This window comes from Lissotriton vulgaris, unplaced genomic scaffold, assembly GCF_964263255.1.
Source record: "Lissotriton vulgaris unplaced genomic scaffold, aLisVul1.2 SCAFFOLD_728, whole genome shotgun sequence".
Lineage (NCBI taxonomy): Eukaryota > Metazoa > Chordata > Amphibia > Caudata > Salamandridae > Lissotriton > Lissotriton vulgaris.
The window spans coordinates 887,216-913,830 of NW_028248620.1; the positions used below are offsets into that span (position 1 = coordinate 887,216).

At 51.0% G+C, this 26,615-nt stretch overlaps 5 protein-coding genes across 5 annotated transcripts; 4 read left to right on the forward strand and 1 right to left on the reverse strand.

The window, feature by feature from the left end:
• Positions 1-18,217: 18,217 nt before the first annotated feature.
• Positions 18,218-18,940, forward strand: LOC147663978 (histone H1.01-like). The gene has a single exon (XM_086950050.1). The coding sequence runs from the start codon at positions 18,243-18,245 to the stop codon at positions 18,888-18,890; it is 648 nt and encodes a 215-aa protein (XP_086806176.1). The 5' UTR covers positions 18,218-18,242; the 3' UTR covers positions 18,891-18,940.
• Positions 18,941-19,809: 869 nt separating this feature from the next.
• LOC147663979 (histone H3) lies at positions 19,810-20,220 on the forward strand. The gene has a single exon (XM_086950120.1). It carries the CDS (start codon positions 19,810-19,812, stop codon positions 20,218-20,220), a length of 411 nt encoding a protein of 136 aa, XP_086806246.1.
• An 885-nt stretch (positions 20,221-21,105) lies between these two features.
• LOC147663980 (histone H2B type 1-K-like) lies at positions 21,106-21,632 on the reverse strand. The gene has a single exon (XM_086950040.1). It carries the CDS (start codon positions 21,630-21,632, stop codon positions 21,135-21,137), a length of 498 nt encoding a protein of 165 aa, XP_086806166.1. The 3' UTR covers positions 21,106-21,134.
• A 214-nt stretch (positions 21,633-21,846) lies between these two features.
• Positions 21,847-22,245, forward strand: LOC147663981 (histone H2A type 2-C-like). The gene has a single exon (XM_086950121.1). It carries the CDS (start codon positions 21,847-21,849, stop codon positions 22,243-22,245), a length of 399 nt encoding a protein of 132 aa, XP_086806247.1.
• Positions 22,246-23,580: 1,335 nt separating this feature from the next.
• On the forward strand, positions 23,581-24,036 carry LOC147663982 (histone H4). The gene has a single exon (XM_086950053.1). The coding sequence runs from the start codon at positions 23,617-23,619 to the stop codon at positions 23,926-23,928; it is 312 nt and encodes a 103-aa protein (XP_086806179.1). The 5' UTR covers positions 23,581-23,616; the 3' UTR covers positions 23,929-24,036.
• The last annotated feature ends 2,579 nt before the right edge of the window (positions 24,037-26,615 follow it).

The window sequence follows — 26,615 nt, forward strand, 5'->3', positions numbered from 1 at the left end:
CTAAGGCGTGTTTATCCCTGCCCAGGGGCCCGCCATCATGGAGCCCTGGACTGGGGACCATAAGGCGTGTTTAGCCCGCCCCAGGGTCCCGTTGTCCTTGGCCCCGAAACCGGAGAGATAAGGCGTGCTTAGCCCGGCCCCGGGGACCGCCACCATGGAGCCCTGAACTGGTAACCTAAGGCGGGTTCAGCCCGGTTCAGGGGCCCACCGTCATGGAGCCCTGGACTGGGGACCTAAGGCGTGTGTAGACCGCCCCAGGGTCCCGTTATCCTGGGGCGACGAAACTCGGGAGATAAGGCAGGTTTAGCCCTGCCCAGGGGCCCGCCGTCTTGGAGGCCTGGACTGGGGGACCTATGCCGACTATTAAGCCCCCACGTAGTGGGGGGTTACAGCACCAGAGCGGGAGACAAAGTTGGGGTTAACGCGGCGGTTCCGCCGATCGGCCATCTGGTCGCATGGCTCAGTGGGCCATCTGGTCGCACCGTTGTGCAGTGACCAGATGGCCCAGTGAGCCTGGCGACCAGATGGCCGGGCGGCGGAACGGCCGCGCTAACTCCAACTTTGTCTCCTGCCCAGGCTCTGTAAGCCCCCACTGCGTGGGGGCTTAATAGTCGGCATAGGTCCCCCAGTCCAGGCCTCCAAGACGGCGGGCCCCTGGGCAGGGCTAAACCTGCCTTATCTCCCGAGTTTCGTCGCCCCAGGATAACGGGACCCTGGGGCGGTCTACACACGCCTTAGGTCCCCAGTCCAGGGCTCTGCGTGGGGGCTTAATGGTCGATGAAGTCGAGTTCCCATGCAGGCCCATAGGAAGAGGCTGTGGCATCCTGATTCTTGCGGCGAACCAGCATGACCGTTTACGGGTCCCTGTGGGTCTTTAAGCACCCGTTTCAGTTTTTTTCTGTGTGGACAGTTTGGTTCAAGGGGACAATGGCACTACTTCTACCCAGGGCTGGGGAGCTCCGATTCGGGTAAAATTTTCGGTTTTCCCCCTTGCTGGAGGTAAGCAAAACAGAAAAAAAAACGATATATACAATTTTTTTTGTTTAATTCATTGTATACTAACTCTTCAGGTTCAAGGGGACAAAGTCACTTTTCCTACCCAGGGCTGGTGAGCTCCGATTCGGGTAACATTTCCGGTTTCCCCCCTTAGCTGGAGGTCGGCCCAAAAAAAAAAAAAAAAAACCTACAAACACATATTTCTATTGTATTGTATTTTTTTTACTATATATAAACATTTTTTTTTTTTTTTTAACTCTCTAGGTTCAAGGGGACAAAGTCACTGTTTCTACCCGAGGCTATGGAGCTCCGATTCGGGTAACATTTCCGGTTTTCCCCCTTAGCTGGAGGTAAGCAAAAAAAAACTATATATACACTTTTTTTTTTAAATTGATTTTATACCAACTCTTTAGGTTCAAGGGGACAAAGTCACTTTTCCTACCCAGGGCTGGTGAGCTCCGATTCGGGTAACATTTCCGGTTTTCCCCCTTAGCTGGAGGTCTGCCAAAAAAAAAATACCTTCATTCAAAAGGTATTTTACATTATCAGATTCTAGCCTTCAGTGTCCCAAGCCCATTTCTAGCCTGCAGGCACAAAGTGGCTATTTCTACACAGGGCTATGGAGCTCCGCGCAGGGTGAGATTCACCCCTGTTACAGTATCAGCACAAGGCTGTGGGCCTGTTTAGTGATAATTGTAACATTTGGTTGAGTTCATCTTCAAAGGGATACAGTTGCTCCTACTAACCTTGGCTATGGAGCTCCGCGCAGGGTAAGATTTCGGGTTATACCCCTGGCTGGAGGTTTGATAAGAAAACACTTTACATGGTCAAAGTGTATTTCACCCCTTTATAGCATCAGGACAAGGCCTTGGGCCTGTCTCCAGCCACCTGTTTTTGTGATGCTTGCCTGCCTAGATGTGTGAAAACCCAACAAATCACATACACAACAGAGTGTATTTAACCCCTGTACAGTTACAGGGAAAGGTCTGCAAGGCCTTGGGCCTACCTCCAGCCTCCCGGCAGCAGTTTTAATGAATCTTGTGACATTAGGAGGTGTTAAGCTTCAAGGGGATGAAGTTGTACCTTCTACCCAGGGTTATGGAGCTCCGCGCAGGGTAAGATTCGAGATTACACCCCTAGCTGGAGGTTTGAAAACAAAGCACTTCATATACTCAACAAAGTGTATTTAACTCCTCTGCAGTTCCAGGAAAAGGCCTGCAAGGCCTTGGGCCTACTTACAGCATCCAGGCACCAGTTTTACTGAATCTTGTGACATTTGGAGGTGTTAAGCTTCAAGGGGATGAAGTTGTACCTTCTACCCAGGGTTATGGAGCTCCGCGCAGGGTAAGATTCGAGATTACACCCCTAGCTGGAGGTTTGAAAACAAAGCACTTCATATACTCAGCAAAGTGTATTTAACTACTTTGCAGTTACAGGAAAAGTCCTGCAAGGCATTGGGACTACTTCCAGCATCCAGGCACCAGTTTTGATGAATCTTGTGACATTTGGAGGTGTTAAGCTTCAAGGGGATGAAGTTGTACCTTCTACCCAGGGTTATGGAGCTCCGCGCAGGGTAAGATTTCAGATGTCACCTCTAGCTGGATGTGTGAATAACCAACACATTACTGACACCACAAAGTGTATTTATCCCCTTTACAGTTACAGGGAAAGGTCTGCAAGGCCTTGGGCTTACCTCTAGCCTCCAGGCAGCAGTTTTAATGAATCTTGTGACATTTGGAGGTGTTAAGCTTCAAGGGGATGAAGTTGTACCTTTTGCCCAGGGTTATGGAGCTCTGCGCAGGGTAAGATTCCAGATTTCACCCATAGCTGGATGTTTGAAAACAAAGCACTTCAAATACTCAGCAAAGTGTATTTAACTACTTTGCAGTTACAGGAAAAGTCCTGCAAGGCCTTGGGGCTACTTCCAGCAACCAGGCACCAGTTTTGATGAATCTTGTGACATTTGGAGGTGTTAAGCTTCAAGGGGATGAAGTTGTCCCTTCTACCCAGGGTTTTGGAGCTCCGCGCAGGGTAAGATTTCAGATGTCACCCCTAGCTGGATGTGTGAATAACCAACACATTACAGACACCACAAAGTGTATTTATCCCCTTTACAGTTACAGGGAAAGGTCTGCAAGGCCTTGGGCTTACCTCTAGCCTCCAGGCAGCAGTTTTAATGAATCTTGTGACATTTGGAGGTGTTAAGCTTCAAGGGGATGAAGTTGTACCTTTTGCCCAGGGTTATGGAGCTCTGCGCAGGGTAAGATTCCAGATTTCACCCATAGCTGGATGTTTGAAAACAAAGCACTTCAAATACTCAGCAAAGTGTATTTAACTACTTTGCAGTTACAGGAAAAGTCCTGCAAGGCCTTGGGGCTACTTCCAGCATCCAGGCACCAGTTTTGATGAATCTTGAGACATTTGGAGGTGTTAAGCTTCAAGGGGATGAAGTTGTACCTTCTACCCAGGGTTGTGGAGCTCCGCGCAGGGTAAGATTCCAGATTACACCCCTAGCTGGAGGTTTGAAAACCAAGCACTTCATATACTCAGCAAAGTGTAATTAACTCATCTGCAGTTCCAGGAAAAGGCCTGCAAGGCCTTGGGCCTACTTACAGCATCCAGGCACCAGTTTTACTGATACTTGTGACATTTGGAGGTGTTAACTTTCAAAGGGTATGAAGTTGTACCTTCTACCCAGGGTTATGGAGCTCCGCGCAGGGTAAGATTTCAGGTATCACCCCTGCCTGGATGTGTGAATAACCAACACATCTCAGACACCACAGAGTGTATTTAACCCCTTTACAGTTACAGGGAAAGGTCTGCAAGGCCTTGGGCCTACCTCTAGTCTCCAGGCAGCAGTTTTAGTGAATCTTGCGACATTTGGAGGTGTTAAGCTTCAAGGGGATGAAGTTGTACCTTCTACCCAGGGTTGTGGAGCTCCGCGCAGGGTAAGATTCCAGATTACACCCCTAGCTGGAGGTTTGAAAACAAAGCACTTCATATACTCAGCAAAGTGTATTTAACTACTTTGCAGTTACAGGAAAAGTCCTGCAAGGCATTGGGACTACTTCCAGCATCCAGGCACCAGTTTTGATGAATCTTGTGACATTTGGAGGTGTTAAGCTTCAAGGGGATGAAGTTGTACCTTCTACCCAGGGTTATGGAGCTCCGCGCAGGGTAAGATTTCAGATGTCACCTCTAGCTGGATGTGTGAATAACCAACACATTACTGACACCACAAAGTGTATTTATCCCCTTTACAGTTACAGGGAAAGGTCTGCAAGGCCTTGGGCTTACCTCTAGCCTCCAGGCAGCAGTTTTAATGAATCTTGTGACATTTGGAGGTGTTAAGCTTCAAGGGGATGAAGTTGTACCTTTTGCCCAGGGTTATGGAGCTCTGCGCAGGGTAAGATTCCAGATTTCACCCATAGCTGGATGTTTGAAAACAAAGCACTTCAAATACTCAGCAAAGTGTATTTAACTACTTTGCAGTTACAGGAAAAGTCCTGCAAGGCCTTGGGCCTACTTCCAGCAACCAGGCACCAGTTTTGATGAATCTTGTGACATTTGGAGGTGTTAAGCTTCAAGGGGATGAAGTTGTCCCTTCTACCCAGGGTTATGGAGCTCCGCGCAGGGTAAGATTTCAGGTATCACCCCTGCCTGGATGTGTGAATAACCAACACATCTCAGACACCACAGAGTGTATTTAACCCCTTTACAGTTACAGGGAAAGGTCTGCAAGGCCTTGGGCCTACCCCCAGCCTCCAGGCAGCAGTTTTAATGAATCTTGTGACATTTGGAGGTGTTAAGCTTCAAGGGGATGAAGTTGTACCTTCTACCCAGGGTTATGGAGCTCCGCGCAGGGTAAGATTCCAGATTTCACCCCTAGCTGCACGTTTGAAAAGAAAGCACTTTACATACTCAGCAAAGTGTATTTAACTCATTTAGAGTAACAGGAAAAGGCCTGCAAGGCCTTGGGCCTACTTCCAGCATCCAGGCACCAGTTGTACTGATACTTGTGACATTTGGAGGTGTTAACCTTCAAAGGGTATGAAGTTGTACCTTCTACCCAGGGTTATGGAGCTCCGCGCAGGGTAAGATTTTAGGTATCACCCCTGCCTGGATGTGTGAATAACCAACACATCTCAGACAACACAAAGTTTATTTAACCCCTTTACAGTTAGAGGGAAAGGTCTGCAAGGCCTTGGGCCTACCTCAAGCCTCCAGGCAGCAGTTTTAATGAATCTTGTGACATTTGGAGGTGTTAAGCTTCAAGGGGATGAAGTTGTACCTTCTACCCAGAGTTATGGAGCTCCGCACCGGGTAAGATTCCAGATTTTACCCGTAGCTGCACGTTTGAAAATAAAGCACTTTACATACTCAGCACAGTGTATTTATCTCCTTTGCAGGTCCAGGAAAAGGCCTGCAAGGCCTTGGGCCTACTTCCAGCATCCAGGCACCAGTTTTGATGAATCTTGTGACATTTGGAGGTGTTAAGCTTCAAGGGGATGAAGTTGTCCCTTCTACCCAGGGTTATGGAGCTCCGCGCAGGGTAAGATTTCAGATGTCACCCCTAGCTGGATGTGTGAATAACCAACACATTACAGACACCACAAAGTGTATTTAACCCCTTTACAGTTACAGGGAAAGGTCTGCAAGGCCTTGGGCCTACCTCCAGCCTCCAGGCAGCAGTTTTAATGAATCTTGTGACATTTGGAGGTGTTAAGCTTCAAGGGGATGAAGTTGTACCTTCTACCCAGGGTTGTGGAGCTCCGCGCAGGGTAAGATTCCAGATTACACCCTTAGCTGGAGGTTTGAAAACAAAGCACTTCATATACTCAGCAAAGTGTATTTAACTCCTCTGCAGTTCCTGGAAAAGGCCTGCAAGGCCTTGGGCCTACTTACAGCATCCAGGCACCAGTTTTACTGATACTTGTGACATTTGGAGGTGTTAACTTTCAAAGGGTATGAAGTTGTACCTTCTACCCAGGGTTATGGAGCTCCGCGCAGGGTAAGATTTCAGGTATCACCCCTGCCTGGATGTGTGAATAACCAACACATCTCAGACACCACAGAGTGTATTTAACCCCTTTACAGTTACAGGGAAAGGTCTGCAAGGCCTTGGGCCTACCTCTAGTCTCCAGGCAGCAGTTTTAGTGAATCTTGCGACATTTGGAGGTGTTAAGGTTCAAGGGGAAGAAGTTGTACCTTCTACCCAGGGTTGTGGAGCTCCGCGCAGGGTAAGATTCCAGATTACACCCCTAGCTGGAGGTTTGAAAACAAAGCACTTCATATACTCAACAAAGTGTATTTAACTCCTCTGCAGTTCCAGGAAAAGGCCTGCAAGGCCTTGGGCCTACTTACAGCATCCAGGCACCAGTTTTACTGAAACTTGGGACATTTGGAGGTGTTAAGCTTCAAGGGGATGAAGTTGTACCTTCTACCCAGGGTTATGGAGCTCCGCGCAGATTAAGATTCCATATTACACCCCTAGCTGGAGGTTTGAAAACAAAGCACTTCATATACTCAGCAAAGTGTATTTAACTACTTTGCAGTTACAGGAAAAGTCCTGCAAGGCATTGGGACTACTTACAGCATCCAGGCACCAGTTTTACTGATTCTTGTGACATTTGGAGGTGTTAACTTTCAAAGGGTATGAAGTTGTACCTTCTACCCAGGGTTATGGAGCTCCGCGCAGGGTAAGATTTCAGGTATCACCCCTGCCTGCATGTGTGAATAACCAACCCATCTCAGACACCACAAAGTGTATTTAACCCCTTTACAGTTACAGGGAAAGGTCTGCAAGGCCTTGGGCCTACCTCCAGCCTCCAGGCAGCAGTTTTAATGAATCTTGTGACATTTGGAGGTGTTAAGCTTCAAGGGGATGAAGTTGTACCTTCTACCCAGGGTTATGGAGCTCCGCGCAGGGTAAGATTCGAGATTACACCCCTAGCTGGAGGTTTGAAAACAAAGCACTTCATATACTCAGCAAAGTGTATTTAACTACTTTGCAGTTACAGGAAAAGTCCTGCAAGGCATTGGGACTACTTCCAGCATCCAGGCACCAGTTTTGATGAATCTTGAGACATTTGGAGGTGTTAAGCTTCAAGGGGATGAAGTTGTACATTCTACCCAGGGTTGTGGAGCTCCGCGCAGGGTAAGATTCCAGATTACACCCCTAGCTGGAGGTTTGAAAACAAAGCACTTCATATACTCAGCAAAGTGTATTTAACTCCTCTGCAGTTCCAGGAAAAGGCCTGCAAGGCCTTGGGCCTACTTACAGCATCCAGGCACCAGTTTTACTGATACTTGTGACATTTGGAGGTGTTAACTTTCAAAGGGTATGAAGTTGTACCTTCTACCCAGGGTTATGGAGCTCCGCGCAGGGTAAGATTTCAGGTATCACCCCTGCCTGGATGTGTGAATAACCAACACATCTCAGACACCACAGAGTGTATTTAACCCCTTTACAGTTACAGGGAAAGGTCTGCAAGGCCTTGGGCCTACCTCCAGCCTCCAGGCAGCAGTTTTAATGAATCTTGTGACATTTGGAGGTGTTAAGCTTCAAGGGGATGAAGTTGTACCTTTTGCCCAGGGTTATGGAGCTCTGCGCAGGGTAAGATTCCAGATTTCACCCATAGCTGGATGTTTGAAAACAAAGCACTTCAAATACTCAGCAAAGTGTATTTAACTACTTTGCAGTTACAGGAAAAGTCCTGCAAGGCCTTGGGCCTACTTCCAGCAACCAGGCACCAGTTTTGATGAATCTTGTGACATTTGGAGGTGTTAAGCTTCAAGGGGATGAAGTTGTCCCTTCTACCCAGGGTTATGGAGCTCCGCGCAGGGTAAGATTTCAGGTATCACCCCTGCCTGGATGTGTGAATAACCAACACATCTCAGACACCACAGAGTGTATTTAACCCCTTTACAGTTACAGGGAAAGGTCTGCAAGGCCTTGGGCCTACCCCCAGCCTCCAGGCAGCAGTTTTAATGAATCTTGTGACATTTGGAGGTGTTAAGCTTCAAGGGGATGAAGTTGTACCTTCTACCCAGGGTTATGGAGCTCCGCGCAGGGTAAGATTCCAGATTTCACCCCTAGCTGCACGTTTGAAAAGAAAGCACTTTACATACTCAGCAAAGTGTATTTAACTCATTTAGAGTAACAGGAAAAGGCCTGCAAGGCCTTGGGCCTACTTCCAGCATCCAGGCACCAGTTGTACTGATACTTGTGACATTTGGAGGTGTTAACCTTCAAAGGGTATGAAGTTGTACCTTCTACCCAGGGTTATGGAGCTCCGCGCAGGGTAAGATTTTAGGTATCACCCCTGCCTGGATGTGTGAATAACCAACACATCTCAGACAACACAAAGTTTATTTAACCCCTTTACAGTTAGAGGGAAAGGTCTGCAAGGCCTTGGGCCTACCTCAAGCCTCCAGGCAGCAGTTTTAATGAATCTTGTGACATTTGGAGGTGTTAAGCTTCAAGGGGATGAAGTTGTACCTTCTACCCAGAGTTATGGAGCTCCGCACCGGGTAAGATTCCAGATTTAACCCGTAGCTGCACGTTTGAAAATAAAGCACTTTACATACTCAGCACAGTGTATTTATCTCTTTTGCAGGTCCAGGAAAAGGCCTGCAAGGCCTTGGGCCTACTTCCAGCATCCAGGCACCAGTTTTGATGAATCTTGTGACATTTGGAGGTGTTAAGCTTCAAGGGGATGAAGTTGTCCCTTCTACCCAGGGTTATGGAGCTCCGCGCAGGGTAAGATTTCAGATGTCACCCCTAGCTGGATGTGTGAATAACCAACACATTACAGACACCACAAAGTGTATTTAACCCCTTTACAGTTACAGTGAAAGGTCTGCAAGGCCTTGGGCCTACCTCCAGCCTCCAGGCAGCAGTTTTAATGAATCTTGTGACATTTGGAGGTGTTAAGCTTCAAGGGGATGAAGTTGTACCTTCTACCCAGGGTTGTGGAGCTCCGCGCAGGGTAAGATTCCAGATTACACCCCTAGCTGGAGGTTTGAAAACAAAGCACTTCATATACTCAGCAAAGTGTATTTAACTCCTCTGCAGTTCCTGGAAAAGGCCTGCAAGGCCTTGGGCCTACTTACAGCATCCAGGCACCAGTTTTACTGATACTTGTGACATTTGGAGGTGTTAACTTTCAAAGGGTATGAAGTTGTACCTTCTACCCAGGGTTATGGAGCTCCGCGCAGGGTAAGATTTCAGGTATCACCCCTGCCTGGATGTGTGAATAACCAACACATCTCAGACACCACAGAGTGTATTTAACCCCTTTACAGTTACAGGGAAAGGTCTGCAAGGCCTTGGGCCTACCTCTAGTCTCCAGGCAGCAGTTTTAGTGAATCTTGCGACATTTGGAGGTGTTAAGGTTCAAGGGGAAGAAGTTGTACCTTCTACCCAGGGTTGTGGAGCTCCGCGCAGGGTAAGATTCCAGATTACACCCCTAGCTGGAGGTTTGAAAACAAAGCACTTCATATACTCAACAAAGTGTATTTAACTCCTCTGCAGTTCCAGGAAAAGGCCTGCAAGGCCTTGGGCCTACTTACAGCATCCAGGCACCAGTTTTACTGAAACTTGGGACATTTGGAGGTGTTAAGCTTCAAGGGGATGAAGTTGTACCTTCTACCCAGGGTTATGGAGCTCCGCGCAGATTAAGATTCCATATTACACCCCTAGCTGGAGGTTTGAAAACAAAGCACTTCATATACTCAGCAAAGTGTATTTAACTACTTTGCAGTTACAGGAAAAGTCCTGCAAGGCATTGGGACTACTTACAGCATCCAGGCACCAGTTTTACTGATTCTTGTGACATTTGGAGGTGTTAACTTTCAAAGGGTATGAAGTTGTACCTTCTACCCAGGGTTATGGAGCTCCGCGCAGGGTAAGATTTCAGGTATCACCCCTGCCTGCATGTGTGAATAACCAACACATCTCAGACACCACAGAGTGTATTTAACCCCTTTACAGTTACAGGGAAAGGTCTGCAAGGCCTTGGGCCTACCTCTAGTCTCCAGGCAGCAGTTTTAGTGAATCTTGCGACATTTGGAGGTGTTAAGGTTCAAGGGGAAGAAGTTGTACCTTCTACCCAGGGTTGTGGAGCTCCGCGCAGGGTAAGATTCCAGATTACACCCCTAGCTGGAGGTTTGAAAACAAAGCACTTCATATACTCAACAAAGTGTATTTAACTCCTCTGCAGTTCCAGGAAAAGGCCTGCAAGGCCTTGGGCCTACTTACAGCATCCAGGCACCAGTTTTACTGAAACTTGGGACATTTGGAGGTGTTAAGCTTCAAGGGGATGAAGTTGTACCTTCTACCCAGGGTTATGGAGCTCCGCGCAGATTAAGATTCCATATTACACCCCTAGCTGGAGGTTTGAAAACAAAGCACTTCATATACTCAGCAAAGTGTATTTAACTACTTTGCAGTTACAGGAAAAGTCCTGCAAGGCATTGGGACTACTTACAGCATCCAGGCACCAATTGTACTGATACCTGTGACATTTAGTGGTGTTAAGCTTCAAGGGGAAGTAGTCACACCTTCTACCCAGGGTTAAGGAGCTCAGCGCAGGGTAAGATTTCAGGTTATTCCTCTTGCTGGAGCTGATAAAGCACAACACTTCACATGCTCAATAAAGTGTACTTCACTCCTTTACAGTATCAAAACAAGGCCTTTTGCCTGTTTCCAGCCTCCAGGCACCTGTGTTTTTAAAACTTGTGACATTTGGAGGTGTTCAGCTTCAAGGGGATGTAGTCGCACCTTCTACCCAGTGTAATGGAGCTCCGCGCAGGGTAAGATTTCAGGTTTCACCCCAGGCTGGAGGTGTGAAAATAGAACACTTACCATACACACCAAAGTGCATTTAACTCCTTTACAGTGTCGGAGCTAGGCCTGCAAGGCCCTGGGTGTGTTTCCAGCCTTCTGGCACCAGTTTTACCGATACCTAAGTCATTTGGGGTTGTTAGGCTACAAGGGTATGAAGTCACACTGTCTACCCAGGGTCATGGAGCTCAGCGCAGGGTAAGATTTCAGGTTTCACCCCTGCTGGAGGTGTTAAAGCAAAACACTTCACATGCCCAATACAGTGTATTTCACTCCTTCACAGTATCAGGAAAGGCCTGCAAGGCCTTGGGCCTACTTCCAGCCTCCAGGCATCAGTTGTACTGATAGTTGTGACATTTGTAGGTGTTCAACTTCAAGGGGATGAAGACGCACCTTCTACCCAGGGTTATGGAGCTCAGCGCAGGGTAAGATTACAGATTTCACCCCTAGCTGCACGTTTGAAACGAAAGCACTTTACATACTCAGCAAAGTGTATTTAACTCCTTTGCAGTAACAGGAAAAGGCCTGCAAGGCCTTGGGCCTACTTACAGCATCCAGGCACCAGTTTTACTGATACTTGTGACATTTGGAGGTGTTAACTTTCAAAGGGTATGAAGTTGTACCTTCTACCCAGGGTTATGGAGCTCCGCGCAGGGTAAGATTTCAGGTATCACCCCTGCCTGGATGTGTGAATAACCAACACATCTCAGACACCACAGAGTGTATTTAACCCCTTTACAGTTACAGGGAAAGGTCTGCAAGGCCTTGGGCCTACCTCCAGCCTCCAGGCAGCAGTTTTAATGAATCTTGTGACATTTGGAGGTGTTAAGCTTCAAGGGGATGAAGTTGTACCTTTTGCCCAGGGTTATGGAGCTCTGCGCAGGGTAAGATTCCAGATTTCACCCATAGCTGGATGTTTGAAAACAAAGCACTTCAAATACTCAGCAAAGTGTATTTAACTACTTTGCAGTTACAGGAAAAGTCCTGCAAGGCCTTGGGCCTACTTCCAGCAACCAGGCACCAGTTTTGATGAATCTTGTGACATTTGGAGGTGTTAAGCTTCAAGGGGATGAAGTTGTCCCTTCTACCCAGGGTTATGGAGCTCCGCGCAGGGTAAGATTTCAGGTATCACCCCTGCCTGGATGTGTGAATAACCAACACATCTCAGACACCACAGAGTGTATTTAACCCCTTTACAGTTACAGGGAAAGGTCTGCAAGGCCTTGGGCCTACCCCCAGCCTCCAGGCAGCAGTTTTAATGAATCTTGTGACATTTGGAGGTGTTAAGCTTCAAGGGGATGAAGTTGTACCTTCTACCCAGGGTTATGGAGCTCCGCGCAGGGTAAGATTCCAGATTTCACCCCTAGCTGCACGTTTGAAAAGAAAGCACTTTACATACTCAGCAAAGTGTATTTAACTCATTTAGAGTAACAGGAAAAGGCCTGCAAGGCCTTGGGCCTACTTCCAGCATCCAGGCACCAGTTGTACTGATACTTGTGACATTTGGAGGTGTTAACCTTCAAAGGGTATGAAGTTGTACCTTCTACCCAGGGTTATGGAGCTCCGCGCAGGGTAAGATTTTAGGTATCACCCCTGCCTGGATGTGTGAATAACCAACACATCTCAGACAACACAAAGTTTATTTAACCCCTTTACAGTTAGAGGGAAAGGTCTGCAAGGCCTTGGGCCTACCTCAAGCCTCCAGGCAGCAGTTTTAATGAATCTTGTGACATTTGGAGGTGTTAAGCTTCAAGGGGATGAAGTTGTACCTTCTACCCAGAGTTATGGAGCTCCGCACCGGGTAAGATTCCAGATTTAACCCGTAGCTGCACGTTTGAAAATAAAGCACTTTACATACTCAGCACAGTGTATTTATCTCTTTTGCAGGTCCAGGAAAAGGCCTGCAAGGCCTTGGGCCTACTTCCAGCATCCAGGCACCAGTTTTGATGAATCTTGTGACATTTGGAGGTGTTAAGCTTCAAGGGGATGAAGTTGTCCCTTCTACCCAGGGTTATGGAGCTCCGCGCAGGGTAAGATTTCAGATGTCACCCCTAGCTGGATGTGTGAATAACCAACACATTACAGACACCACAAAGTGTATTTAACCCCTTTACAGTTACAGTGAAAGGTCTGCAAGGCCTTGGGCCTACCTCCAGCCTCCAGGCAGCAGTTTTAATGAATCTTGTGACATTTGGAGGTGTTAAGCTTCAAGGGGATGAAGTTGTACCTTCTACCCAGGGTTGTGGAGCTCCGCGCAGGGTAAGATTCCAGATTACACCCCTAGCTGGAGGTTTGAAAACAAAGCACTTCATATACTCAGCAAAGTGTATTTAACTCCTCTGCAGTTCCTGGAAAAGGCCTGCAAGGCCTTGGGCCTACTTACAGCATCCAGGCACCAGTTTTACTGATACTTGTGACATTTGGAGGTGTTAACTTTCAAAGGGTATGAAGTTGTACCTTCTACCCAGGGTTATGGAGCTCCGCGCAGGGTAAGATTTCAGGTATCACCCCTGCCTGGATGTGTGAATAACCAACACATCTCAGACACCACAGAGTGTATTTAACCCCTTTACAGTTACAGGGAAAGGTCTGCAAGGCCTTGGGCCTACCTCTAGTCTCCAGGCAGCAGTTTTAGTGAATCTTGCGACATTTGGAGGTGTTAAGGTTCAAGGGGAAGAAGTTGTACCTTCTACCCAGGGTTGTGGAGCTCCGCGCAGGGTAAGATTCCAGATTACACCCCTAGCTGGAGGTTTGAAAACAAAGCACTTCATATACTCAACAAAGTGTATTTAACTCCTCTGCAGTTCCAGGAAAAGGCCTGCAAGGCCTTGGGCCTACTTACAGCATCCAGGCACCAGTTTTACTGAAACTTGGGACATTTGGAGGTGTTAAGCTTCAAGGGGATGAAGTTGTACCTTCTACCCAGGGTTATGGAGCTCCGCGCAGATTAAGATTCCATATTACACCCCTAGCTGGAGGTTTGAAAACAAAGCACTTCATATACTCAGCAAAGTGTATTTAACTACTTTGCAGTTACAGGAAAAGTCCTGCAAGGCATTGGGACTACTTACAGCATCCAGGCACCAGTTTTACTGATTCTTGTGACATTTGGAGGTGTTAACTTTCAAAGGGTATGAAGTTGTACCTTCTACCCAGGGTTATGGAGCTCCGCGCAGGGTAAGATTTCAGGTATCACCCCTGCCTGCATGTGTGAATAACCAACACATCTCAGACACCACAGAGTGTATTTAACCCCTTTACAGTTACAGGGAAAGGTCTGCAAGGCCTTGGGCCTACCTCTAGTCTCCAGGCAGCAGTTTTAGTGAATCTTGCGACATTTGGAGGTGTTAAGGTTCAAGGGGAAGAAGTTGTACCTTCTACCCAGGGTTGTGGAGCTCCGCGCAGGGTAAGATTCCAGATTACACCCCTAGCTGGAGGTTTGAAAACAAAGCACTTCATATACTCAACAAAGTGTATTTAACTCCTCTGCAGTTCCAGGAAAAGGCCTGCAAGGCCTTGGGCCTACTTACAGCATCCAGGCACCAGTTTTACTGAAACTTGGGACATTTGGAGGTGTTAAGCTTCAAGGGGATGAAGTTGTACCTTCTACCCAGGGTTATGGAGCTCCGCGCAGATTAAGATTCCATATTACACCCCTAGCTGGAGGTTTGAAAACAAAGCACTTCATATACTCAGCAAAGTGTATTTAACTACTTTGCAGTTACAGGAAAAGTCCTGCAAGGCATTGGGACTACTTACAGCATCCAGGCACCAATTGTACTGATACCTGTGACATTTAGTGGTGTTAAGCTTCAAGGGGAAGTAGTCACACCTTCTACCCAGGGTTAAGGAGCTCAGCGCAGGGTAAGATTTCAGGTTATTCCTCTTGCTGGAGCTGATAAAGCACAACACTTCACATGCTCAATAAAGTGTACTTCACTCCTTTACAGTATCAAAACAAGGCCTTTTGCCTGTTTCCAGCCTCCAGGCACCTGTGTTTTTAAAACTTGTGACATTTGGAGGTGTTCAGCTTCAAGGGGATGTAGTCGCACCTTCTACCCAGTGTAATGGAGCTCCGCGCAGGGTAAGATTTCAGGTTTCACCCCAGGCTGGAGGTGTGAAAATAGAACACTTACCATACACACCAAAGTGCATTTAACTCCTTTACAGTGTCGGAGCTAGGCCTGCAAGGCCCTGGGTGTGTTTCCAGCCTTCTGGCACCAGTTTTACCGATACCTAAGTCATTTGGGGTTGTTAGGCTACAAGGGTATGAAGTCACACTGTCTACCCAGGGTCATGGAGCTCAGCGCAGGGTAAGATTTCAGGTTTCACCCCTGCTGGAGGTGTTAAAGCAAAACACTTCACATGCCCAATACAGTGTATTTCACTCCTTCACAGTATCAGGAAAGGCCTGCAAGGCCTTGGGCCTACTTCCAGCCTCCAGGCATCAGTTGTACTGATAGTTGTGACATTTGTAGGTGTTCAACTTCAAGGGGATGAAGACGCACCTTCTACCCAGGGTTATGGAGCTCAGCGCAGGGTAAGATTACAGATTTCACCCCTAGCTGCACGTTTGAAACGAAAGCACTTTACATACTCAGCAAAGTGTATTTAACTCCTTTGCAGTAACAGGAAAAGGCCTGCAAGGCCTTGGGCCTACTTCCAGCCTTCAGGCACCAATTTTACTGATATCTGTGACATTTGGTGGTGTTAAGCTTCAAGGGGAGTAAGTCACACCTTCTACCCAGGGTTAAGGAGCTCCGCGCAGGGTAAGATTTCTGGTTATTCCCCTGGCTAGAGGTGTGAAAAGAAAACCCTTCACATGGTCAATAAAGTGAAGTGCACCCCTTTACAGTATCAGGACAAGGCCTGCAAGGCCTTGTGCTTGTTTCCTGGCTCCGGGCACCAGTTTTACTGATGCTTGTGACATATGCAGGTTTTCAACTTCAAGGGGATGAACTGGCACCTACTACCCAGGGATATGGAGCTCAGCGCAGGGTAAGATTTCAGGTTTCACCCCTGGCTGGAGGTGTGAAAACAAAACACTTCACATGCCCAATGAAGTGTATTTCACCCCTTTGCATTATCAGGAAAGGCATGCAATGCCTTTGGCCTATTTCTAACCTCCAGGCACCATTTTTTGTGACACATGTAACATTTGGAGATGTTAATCTTCAAAGGGATACAGTTGCTCCTTCTACCCAGGGCTATGGAACTACGCGCAGGGGGAGATTGCAGGTTTTCCCCTTGGATGCAGGCGGAGAGGTAAAACGCTTCCCTCAAATCCAAGGGGAAAGGCTGCAATCTTACCCTATGCCGAGCTCCGTAGTTCTGGGTAGAAGGAGTGCCATTGTCCCCTTGCAGCTGAGCACATCATAATTTCACAATTATCACTAAAACGTGTGTTTGGTGAATAGAAATGTGCCCATGTCTCTGCAGGCCAAGGCATGATATTTCAAATGGGTGCATGTACCTTTTAGGCTAGGTGAAGTGTTTTCATTTCTTCACCTCCACCCGTGAGGGAAATGTTGAATCTTGCCCTGCGTGGAGCTCCAAATCCCTGGGTAGAAGGAGTGACTTAGTGCCCTTGAATCGGAAAACCCCATAATGTCACAAATATCACTAAAGCAGGTCCCTGGAGGCTAGAAATGCCCCAGTGCCCTGAAGGCTCTATTCTGATATGGTGACTGTTTTTTTGTGCAGTTTTGGTCCATGTGAAGTATTTTATTCTTACACCTCCATCCCAGGGAAAGGCGTGAAATCTTTCCCTGTGCGGAGCTCCATATCTCGGGGTAGAAGGACTGACTTTGTCCCCTTGATTCTGGAAACCTCATTGTGTCAGATATATTACTAGAACAGGTTCCTGGAAGCTAGGAATGGGCCTGGGTACCTGAAGGGTAAGATCTGAAACTGTGAATGGTGTTCATGTACGTTTTGGACTATGTGAAGTGTTTTCTTTGTGTTTCCTTCTACCTACATATAAGGCGAAACCCTGTAATTAGACCTCAATCAGGCTGCCATGCGCAGAATCTGATTTGTGGGCACAGGTCGCACTCTTGACATCCCATTTGATTCAGGAGTGGTCCCCACCCCAGCCATCGAGCTCAATACAACAGTGATAGTCAAAGGCCTCACTCTGTAGTGTGGGATGTATGTTGTAACAATCAGATTGCGGTACATTACATTGCTGTTTTAGGGGCTTTCCACGACTTGCGCGGGAGGGCGCTCTACACTCAGGAATAGTATGATTTACTATTCCAACTCCAGCCTAAGTAAGGTAGGGAAGGTGTTGGAATTGCAAATCGCACTATTCCTTAGTCTAGTGCGCCCTCCCGTGCAAGTCGTGGAGAAGACTTGCGTTGTAAATGCAGCGATCGAAATGTACAGCGGTGTTTTGACCGCGTTGTTATGGTCGGGTCCCGTCCAAAGATGTCACCTGACATGTAAACCTAACTCCAGCTGTGAAAATCAGCTCAGCAGAGGGCCTCCGTGCAGGTACTGGGGTCACCGTTTCAGGTGCATTCACACCCTCTGCTCTCACTCTGGGTGCCATTAAGCATGTAGGTCTGACTCGGCCGCCTGCCTCTATGGTGTCACTGTGTGTTTATTATGTTTACTGTGCCCCCGTCTCGTCCAGCTCGGTGCTTGGCAGTGAATGCCCTCGGCCTGCATGTGAAGCTACCAGCGCGCAGCCGCCTTGTGATGCCCGTGAGTCTTGATGCCGGACCGTGCCCCGCTGCTTGTGAAAGTCCCCCCGGCTGCCCCGGAGCCTTGGGTGCCACAGCCGAGGGTGCAGGCGCGCGGCGAGGGCCCCCCTGGCCCCCGGGGGGCCGGGTCTCTCTGGCGTTGTCTCCGCTCCCCGCGCTCGGCCGGCGGAGCCCTGTGTTACTTCGGCCCGGTGCAGGAGGCGCTCCCCGCGGCCCCCGGAGCCCCATGGTGACTCCACTTGGCCCGCTCCCTGCAGGAGGCCCCTCCCGCCCGCGGGCCGCCGCTCCCGGCCTCAGAGCGCGAGGGTGGACCGGGGAAAAGGGTCCCGGAGCCCGGGATTCCGGTCACGGAGGCGTCAGCCACCGGGGGAGGGCAGAGATTCACGGCGGATTGCAAGCCTCTGAGGACGGGGTCGGCTGAAACGGGGGCGGGCACGGGAAGGGGCTGAAGCTGGGCTTCTTTTCATGTGTGCATGGGAGCGTGTGTTTAACTGATTGTGTTTTAAAACTTAGAAACTCCGATGGTAGGAAACACAAAAGTCTGCTCGGAGCAGAGAGCCGAGTGCGCCTCGCACAGCCCTCTCTCCTCGGGACCAATCAGGGGCTGGCTCCTCCCTATATATGCACGGGGCTCGGGCCGGGGAGGTACATTTCTGTTCTGTGACAGCGTCAGCGTCGAGACTTGCATAGCAATGGCAGAAACCGCTCCAGCCGCCGCGGCTCCTCCCGCTGAGGTCGCCCCCAAGAAGAAGCAGAAGAAAGCAGCGGGGGCCTCCAAGGCCAAGAAGCCTTCCGGTCCCAGCGTGTCCGATCTGATCCTGAAGTGCGTGACCGCCTCGGCCGAGAGGAAGGGAGTCTCCCTGGTGGCCTTGAAGAAGGCGCTGACCGCCGCCGGCTACGATGCGGACAAGAACAAGAGCCGCGTTAAGGTCTCCCTCAAGAGCCTGGTCAGCAAAGGGGCCCTAGCTCAGCTGAAAGGCACCGGGGCCTCCGGATCCTTCAAGGTGAATAAGAAGCAGCTGGAGGGCAAGAAGGCGGCCAAGAAGTCAGCCTCCAAGACCAAGAAGCCAGCGGCCAAGAAAGCTGCCCCTGCAGCCAAGAAGCCCAAAAAGGCTCCCGCGGGGGTCAAGAAGAGCCCGAAGAAGGTCAAGAAGCCAGCGGCAGCCAAGAGCCCCAAGAAGCCCAAGGCTGCCCCCGCCAAGAAGGCTGCCAAGAGCCCAGCGAAAGCCAAGGCGGCGAAGCCCAAAGTAGCCAAGAAAAGCCCTGCCAAGGTAGTCAAACCCAAGGCAGCCAAGCCCAAAGCAGCGAAGCCCAAAAAGGCAGCGCCCAAGAAGAAGTAAGGGCTTGCACCGAGACACTGCAAACACAACGGCTCTTTTAAGGGCCACCACCCTGTCTAGAAGAGAGCGTGTTCATCCCCACCTTTGCACCCACCCAATGCCCCACTTCTCAAAAATAAACAGCACAATGCATCCATAGCGCACCTTTCCACGCGCGAGTGCCGCGTGTGATCTTGGCCATATAAACGGCTCTTTCGGTGCTGCGTGGATTGAAATCGGTATAACATACACAATACATAGACAATAAGGGGGTCTGGGAGTTATAAGACCTCCGTTTATAATACATGTGCAATAACGTGTGTGTCTCGGTGCTTTCACTGTACCCGGGCAGACTCGAAATAGTGTCTGCATAAAGCAGACGATTGTGCACTTTCAATCGAGCAGTAGGTAACGGGGGGGGGGGGGGGGGGAGGGGTGTTCCAGGGTGAGCAGGGGCGGGTAAGAAGGGGGTCTGGGAGTCATAAGACCTTGGTTTATTATAAACGTGTGTGTGTGTGTGTTGGTGCTTTCACTGTACCCGGGCAGACTCGAGCGCAGGTAACGGGGGAGTGTTCCAGGGTGACCATGGGCAGTGTGCTTATGACATCTCGGGCTCCTCTCCCGGGGACCGGGGTCGAGTCGTCGGCGTGACTACAAGTGGATGGACGGACACGGAGACAAAGGCTGGCCGAGGCGCGGGCTCCGGCTCCAAGTCACGTCATCCAACCGGAGGCTTCTCTTTTATCCACCGCTCATTGGACAGCTAGGCTGCAGCCTCCCGTTCAGTAACCAATCGTTGCACACCGCGGGCTATTTTCGAACGTGGGGCGGTCTCTTCAGCCAACCAGAGCAGCCCTCCGTCTGAGAGGGAATAAATAGGGCTCTTTCCCCGGTAGACGCCATTCTTCCTCGCTCGTCGCTGAGAGAGACCGCGCCCGCCATGGCCCGCACCAAGCAGACAGCCCGCAAGTCCACCGGCGGCAAAGCGCCCCGCAAGCAGCTGGCCACCAAGGCAGCCCGCAAGAGCGCGCCTGCCACCGGCGGAGTCAAGAAGCCTCACCGCTACCGGCCCGGCACCGTGGCTCTCCGCGAGATCCGCCGCTACCAGAAGTCCACCGAGCTCCTCATCCGCAAGCTGCCCTTCCAGCGCTTGGTGAGGGAGATCGCCCAGGACTTCAAGACCGACCTGCGCTTCCAGAGCTCCGCCGTCATGGCCCTGCAGGAGGCCAGCGAGGCCTACCTGGTCGGGCTCTTCGAGGACACCAACCTGTGCGCCATCCACGCCAAGAGGGTGACCATCATGCCCAAGGACATCCAGCTGGCCCGTCGCATCCGAGGCGAGAGGGCCTAAGGCGACCGACCCGAACCACCACCACAACGGCTCTTTTAAGGGCCACCACCCTGTCACCTTTGAGCTTCTCTTATCTGCCATGGTCTACAGGTTAGGGAGGAGGGGCTGTGAATACCACGAGCACCGGGCAACTTATACCGCTTCTGGGGAAACCAGAGCACTCGGTGTCCACAGTGCACAAACACCTCATCCACGTGCCCTTCATTTGAAGCGTTGTTTGGGTAGAGGGTTGTGGTAGGGATCCGCGGGTCACAAGCCACCGCTTTTGGTCATCTGTGCTCCCGGTACATCGGGTTCGGAGAGTACCACGAGTACTGGGCAACTTATACAGGCTCTGGGGGTGACCAGAGCCTTCAGTCTTCACAGTGCACAAACACCTCGTCAATGTGCCCTTCATTTAATGGAGGCAGGGATCCGCTGGTCACCAGCCAGCGCTATGAGGCATCTGTGCTCCCGGTACATGGGGTTCATGTGTCTCATTTCGGTAGCGTTTGCCCCGGGGCGGATTGTAGCCGTTCCCCCGGGTCTGGAAATACAAACACAACGTTAATTAAACCGGCACACATGAAAGCTGCTCGCCCATACCATGGAAAGCAAATTGCCCGGGAGTAGCTGTGTGAATTGCCAGCAGGTTTATTTGACATCATCGTTACATTACAGTGTATAGGTGGCACTTGGTCCCAAAGAGGGCTCATTCATATAGACATGTTTATTGAAAGAGGCAAAACGGGTTGCCTGCTCCATCGTCCCTCGGTGTGCAGCAAACCCCGGGAGAGCGGCGCTTTCTGCGCTCAACATTACCCTTCTAAAAAACACATATTCTTCTGTCATACTAGAGTTACATTAGCTCTTAGGGGAGAAAGTGGTTGGCCCTTAAAAGAGCCGTTGTGTTCGTTGGGGTGCGCCTGGAAGCCTTACTTGGCGCTGGTGTACTTGGTGACGGCCTTGGTGCCCTCCGACACGGCGTGCTTGGCCAGCTCTCCGGGCAGTAGAAGGCGGACTGCGGTCTGGATCTCCCGTGAGGTGATGGTGCGCCGCGAGTTGTAGAGGGCCAGTTTGGAAGACTCTGAAGCGATGCGCTCAAAGATGTCGTTCACGAAGGAGTTCATGATGCCCATGGCCTTGGAAGAGATGCCGGTGTCCGGGTGCACCTGCTTCATCACTTTGTAAATGTAGATGGCATAGCTTTCCTTCCTGCTCCTCTTGCGCTTCTTCCCGTCCTTCTTGGGCGGCTTGGAAAGCGCTTTCTTGGAGCCCTTCTTGGGAGCCGGCGCGGACTTGGCTGGTTCAGGCATGGTCGAGGATCTTTCACCGCGTGCTGTGGAGCCGAGAGAAATAAAGTCTAAGCGCCCGGCACTTGTATTTATAGCCTGGGCGTGCAAAGCAGCTTCTTTCCGGCTCTCCCTTCTCATTGGCAGTCATAGGCAGGGCCCCCACTTCCTACTGTGATGCGGTTCTGGGACTCTGATTGGCAAAACAGAAGCTCGCCTCCCTCCAATGAGAAGTACTATCAGCGACTAGCTGTCAACCAATCAGACGCTCCCGAAGTCTTTATATTACCGGAGTCCAGCAGGAAGAGCAGTACCATTCTCGCTGTCGTGTGACTGAGACCTTAGATCGATCGCCATGTCTGGACGCGGAAAGCAGGGAGGAAAGGCCCGCGCCAAGGCCAAGACACGCTCTTCCAGGGCCGGCCTCCAGTTCCCCGTGGGCCGTGTGCACAGGCTGCTCCGGAAGGGAAGCTACGCCGAGAGGGTGGGTGCCGGTGCTCCCGTCTATCTGGCTGCAGTGCTGGAGTACCTGACCGCTGAGATCCTGGAGCTGGCTGGCAACGCGGCCCGGGACAACAAGAAGACCCGCATCATCCCCAGACATCTCCAGCTGGCCATCCGCAACGACGAGGAGCTGAACAAGCTGCTGGGGCGAGTCACCATCGCCCAGGGAGGAGTCCTGCCCAACATCCAGGCCGTGCTGCTGCCCAAGAAAACCGAGAGCCACAAGGCACAGGGCAAAGCAAGCAAGTAAAGGCCCGCAGACCACCGTGGAAACACACCCTAAACACAAAGGCTCTTTTCAGGGCCGTCCACAGACTCCATCAAAGAGCGTATCCGTGCCATGGTGTTACACTCTGGCGGCTTCATAGATGCGGCAGCGCCCGCACCTGTACCTTTGTAGGGGAGGGCATGCCCAAGCTCTCGGCCGTACACATACATGTTGCCACGTCCCTAAGCCTAGCATGAGGCCGACCATATTAATGTTTTTTTTTTTAATATATATGTACGTATAGCATTTTAATTTTATGGGACCCATTGTGCAGACTTGCCCCAGCCGAGCGGGCACCGAACGCGAGGGTTAGGCGGGCCGCTGTGACAAGTGGGGGTCCTGGAAGGGTGGAGTGTGTGTGTCTGACTGTGATCAGTGCACCGGCGACAGCTGCTGAGTCAGATCGGGAGCCCCTGACCATGATGCGGGTAGGGAGCGCGCTCTTTTTCAAACCATATATAAATATATATTTTTAAATTATGGGGGGGGGGGGGGGGGTGGCATTTTGCAGGCTTGCCCCAGCCGGGCGTGAGATGTGGGCAGTGTTACGAGGTCGCAGGCGGTCAAACGCAGCGGGGTGAGGCCGTTAACGTGTTGGCTCCATTAGAACATTTCGGAGCCTTCTGCTCAGATTTGGGAGGGGGGCACCGAACGAGGGAGTTAGGTGAGCCGCGGTCACAAGTGGGGGCCGTGAAGGGAGGTGCCTTAAGCGCGAGACGTGGACAGTGTTACGGGGTTTAGGCGGTCACACACAGCGGGGGGGGGGGGGGGAGACCGTTAACGGGTGTTGGCTCCATTTAAACATGTCCGAGGCTCCTGTTCATATTTGGTAGGGGCACCGAACGAGAGGGTTAGGCGGGCCGCGGTCAGAGGTGGGGGCCGGGAAGGGAGGTGCCTTGGGCGCGAGACGTGGACAGTGTTACGGGGTTGCAGGCGGCCACACACAGCGGGGTGGTGCCGGTGAGGCCGTTAACGTGTGTTGGGCTCCTTTAGAAATGTCCGAGGCTTCTGTTCATATTGGGAGGGGGGCACGGAACGAGAGGGTTAGGCGGGCCGGTCACAAGTGGGGGCCGGGAAGGGAGGCGTGTGCGTGTGTTTGACTGTGGTCTGTGCGCCGGCGGCAGCAGCTGAGCCAACCCATGACAAAGGCGGGCTGGGAGCCCGCTCTTTTTCAAACGGCAACGGCCTCTCCAGCCCCCGCTCCCTGCAGAGGGCGGGCCGCGGCCGGGCTCGGGCTCTCCCGCCTCACAGGGGCGGGCGCTTGGACTCCCTCGCAGGTCCGCAGCTCCTCCATATAATGAGCCGGTGCGGGGCTTGAGCTACCATTTCTGCTCATAGCACCGAGAGGAGAACATGTCTGGACGCGGCAAAGGAGGGAAGGGGCTCGGCAAAGGCGGCGCCAAGAGGCACCGCAAGGTGCTCCGGGACAACATCCAGGGCATCACCAAGCCGGCCATTCGCCGCCTGGCGCGCCGTGGCGGAGTCAAGCGCATCTCCGGCCTCATCTACGAGGAAACCCGCGGAGTGCTGAAGGTTTTCCTGGAGAACGTGATCCGGGACGCCGTCACCTACACCGAGCACGCCAAGAGGAAGACCGTCACCGCCATGGATGTTGTCTATGCCCTGAAGCGCCAGGGCCGCACCCTCTACGGATTCGGCGGTTAAACACTCGACTTGCCCACGGAAAAAAAAGACAAAACAACCCAAAGGCTCTTTTAAGAGCCGACCACCATGTCGTGTGAGAGCTGTGTCTAAACTATTATTCCTGCAGCGCAGGGCTGCCATCTAGGCCCACACTCGGTCGGGAGGGCAGAACCCGGGGATTTGCTCCGCAGCCACTCTGCTCGGGAAGGCGGGTTCAGCCCGGCCCAGGGCCCCGTCACCATTGAGCCCTAAACTGGTAACCTAAGGCTGGTTCATGGGACCACCGTCATGAAGCTCTAGACTGGGGACCTACGGCGTGTGTAGCCCGCCCCAGGGTCCCGTTATCCTCGGGCCCGAAACTGGAGAGATAAGGCAGGTTTAGCCCGGCCCAGAGGCCCGCCATCATGGAGCCCTGGTCTGGGGACCATAAGGCGTGCTTAGCCCGGCCCCGGGGCCCGCCACCATGGAGCCCTAAACTGGTAACCTAAGGCAGTTCAGCCCGGTTCAAGGGGCCCCCCGTCATGGAGCCCTGGACTGGGGAGCTAAGGCGTGTGTAGACCGCCCCAGGTTCCCGTTATCCTGGGGCCCGAAACTGGGGAGATAAGGCAGGTTTAGCCCTGCGCAGGGGCCCGCCATCATGGAGCCCTGGACTGCGGAGATAAGGCAGGTTTAGCCTGGCACAGGGCCCCGCCATCATGGAGCCCTGGTCTGGGGGCCATAAGGCGTGTTTAGCCCGCCACCATGGAGCACTGGACTGGGTACCCAAGGCGTGTTTAGCCCGCCCCAGGGGCCCGTTATCCTGGGGAGATAAGGCAGGGTTAGCCCGGCCCAGGGGCTCGCCATCATGGAGCCCTTGCCCGCGGACCTACGGTGGGTTTAGCCCGGCCCTGGGCCCTATGGGCCTGCCGTTTCCCGACTATTAAGCCCCCTTGGGGCTTACAGCTTAACATGGAAGAGGGACAAAGTTGGAGGTAGCGCGGCCGTTCCGCCGCCCGGCCATCTGGTCGCCAAGCTCAGTGGGCCATCTGGTCGCACAGCTCAGTTGGCCATCTGGTCGCACCATCGTGCGGTGACCAGATGGCCCAGTGTGCCGAGCGACCAGATGGCCGGGCGGCGGAACGGCCGCGCTTACTCCAACTTTGTCTCCCGTCCGGGCGCTGTAAGCCCCCACTCCGTGGGGGCTTAATACTCCATAAAGTAGTGTTCCCATGCCGGCCCATAGGAAGTGGGTGTGGGATCCTAATTTTTTGAGCGAACCATCATGACCGTTTACGGGCCCCTGTGGGTCTTTAAGCACCCGTTTCCGTTTTTTTTTCCCCTCCTTTGTGGGCAGTTTGGTTCAAGGGGACCATGGCACTACTTGTACCCAGGGCTGGGGAGCTCCGATTCGGGTAAAATTTCCGGCTTTCCCCCTTAGCTGGAGGTCGGCCCAAAAAAAAAAAAAAAACTATATATACACATTTTTATTGTATTGCTTTTTTTTAACTATATATAATAAACATTTTTTTTTTTTATTTTTTTTTTTTTACTAACTCTCTAGGTTCAAGGGGACAAAGTCACTGTTTCTACCCGAGGCTATGGAGCTCCGATCCGGGTAACATTTCCGGTTTTCCCCCTTAGCTGGAGGTCGGCCCCCCCCCAAACAAAAACTATATATGCACATTTTTATTGTATTGCTTTTTTATAACTATAAATAATAAACATTTTTTTTTTTTTACCAACTCTCTAGGTTCAAGGGGACAAAGTCACTGTTTCTACCCGAGGCTATGGAGCTCCGATCCGGGTAAAATTTCCGGTTTTCCCCCTTAGCTGGAGGTAAGCAAAAAAAAAAAAAGATTTTTTTAAAATTAATTTTATACTAACTCTTTAGGTTCAAGGGGACAAAGTCACTTTTCCTACCCAGGGCTGGTGAGCTCTGATTCGGACTCCCACATGCCCAATGAAGTGTATTTCACCCCTTTGCATTATCAGGAAAGGCCGGCAATGCCTTTGGCCTATTTCTAACCTCCAGGCACCATTTTATTTCTGATACATGTAACATTTGGAGGTGGTAATCTTCAAAGGGATACAGTTGCTCCTTCTACCCAGGGCTATGGAACTACGCACAGGGGGAGATCGCAGGTTTCCCCCTTGGGAGGAGGCGGAGAAGTAAAACACTTCCCTCAAATCCTTCAAGGCATTGGGACTACTTCCAGCCTCCAGGCACCAGTTTTGATGAATCTTGTGACATTTGGAGGTGTTAAGCTTCAAGGGGATGAAGTTGTACCTCCTACCCAGGTTTATGGAACTCCGCACGGGGTACGATTCCAGATTTCACCCCTAGCTGCACGTTTGAAAAGAAAGCACTTTACATACTCAGCAAAATGTATGTCACTCCTTTGCTGTAACAGGAAAAGGCCTGCTAGGCCTTGGGCCTACTTCCAGCATTCAGGCACCAGTTTTACTGATACTTGTGACATTTGGAAGTGTTAAGCTTCAAGGGGATGAAGTTGTCGCTTCTACCCAGGGTTATGGAGCTCCGCGCAGGGTAAGAATGCAGGTATCACCCCTGCCTAGATGTGTGAAAACCCAACAAATCACATACACAACAGAGTGTATTTAACCCCTGTACAGTTACAGGGAAAGGTCTGCAAGGCTTTGGGCCTACCTCCAGCCTCCAGGTAGCAGTTTTAGTGAATCTTGTGACATTTGGAGGTGTTAAGCTTCAA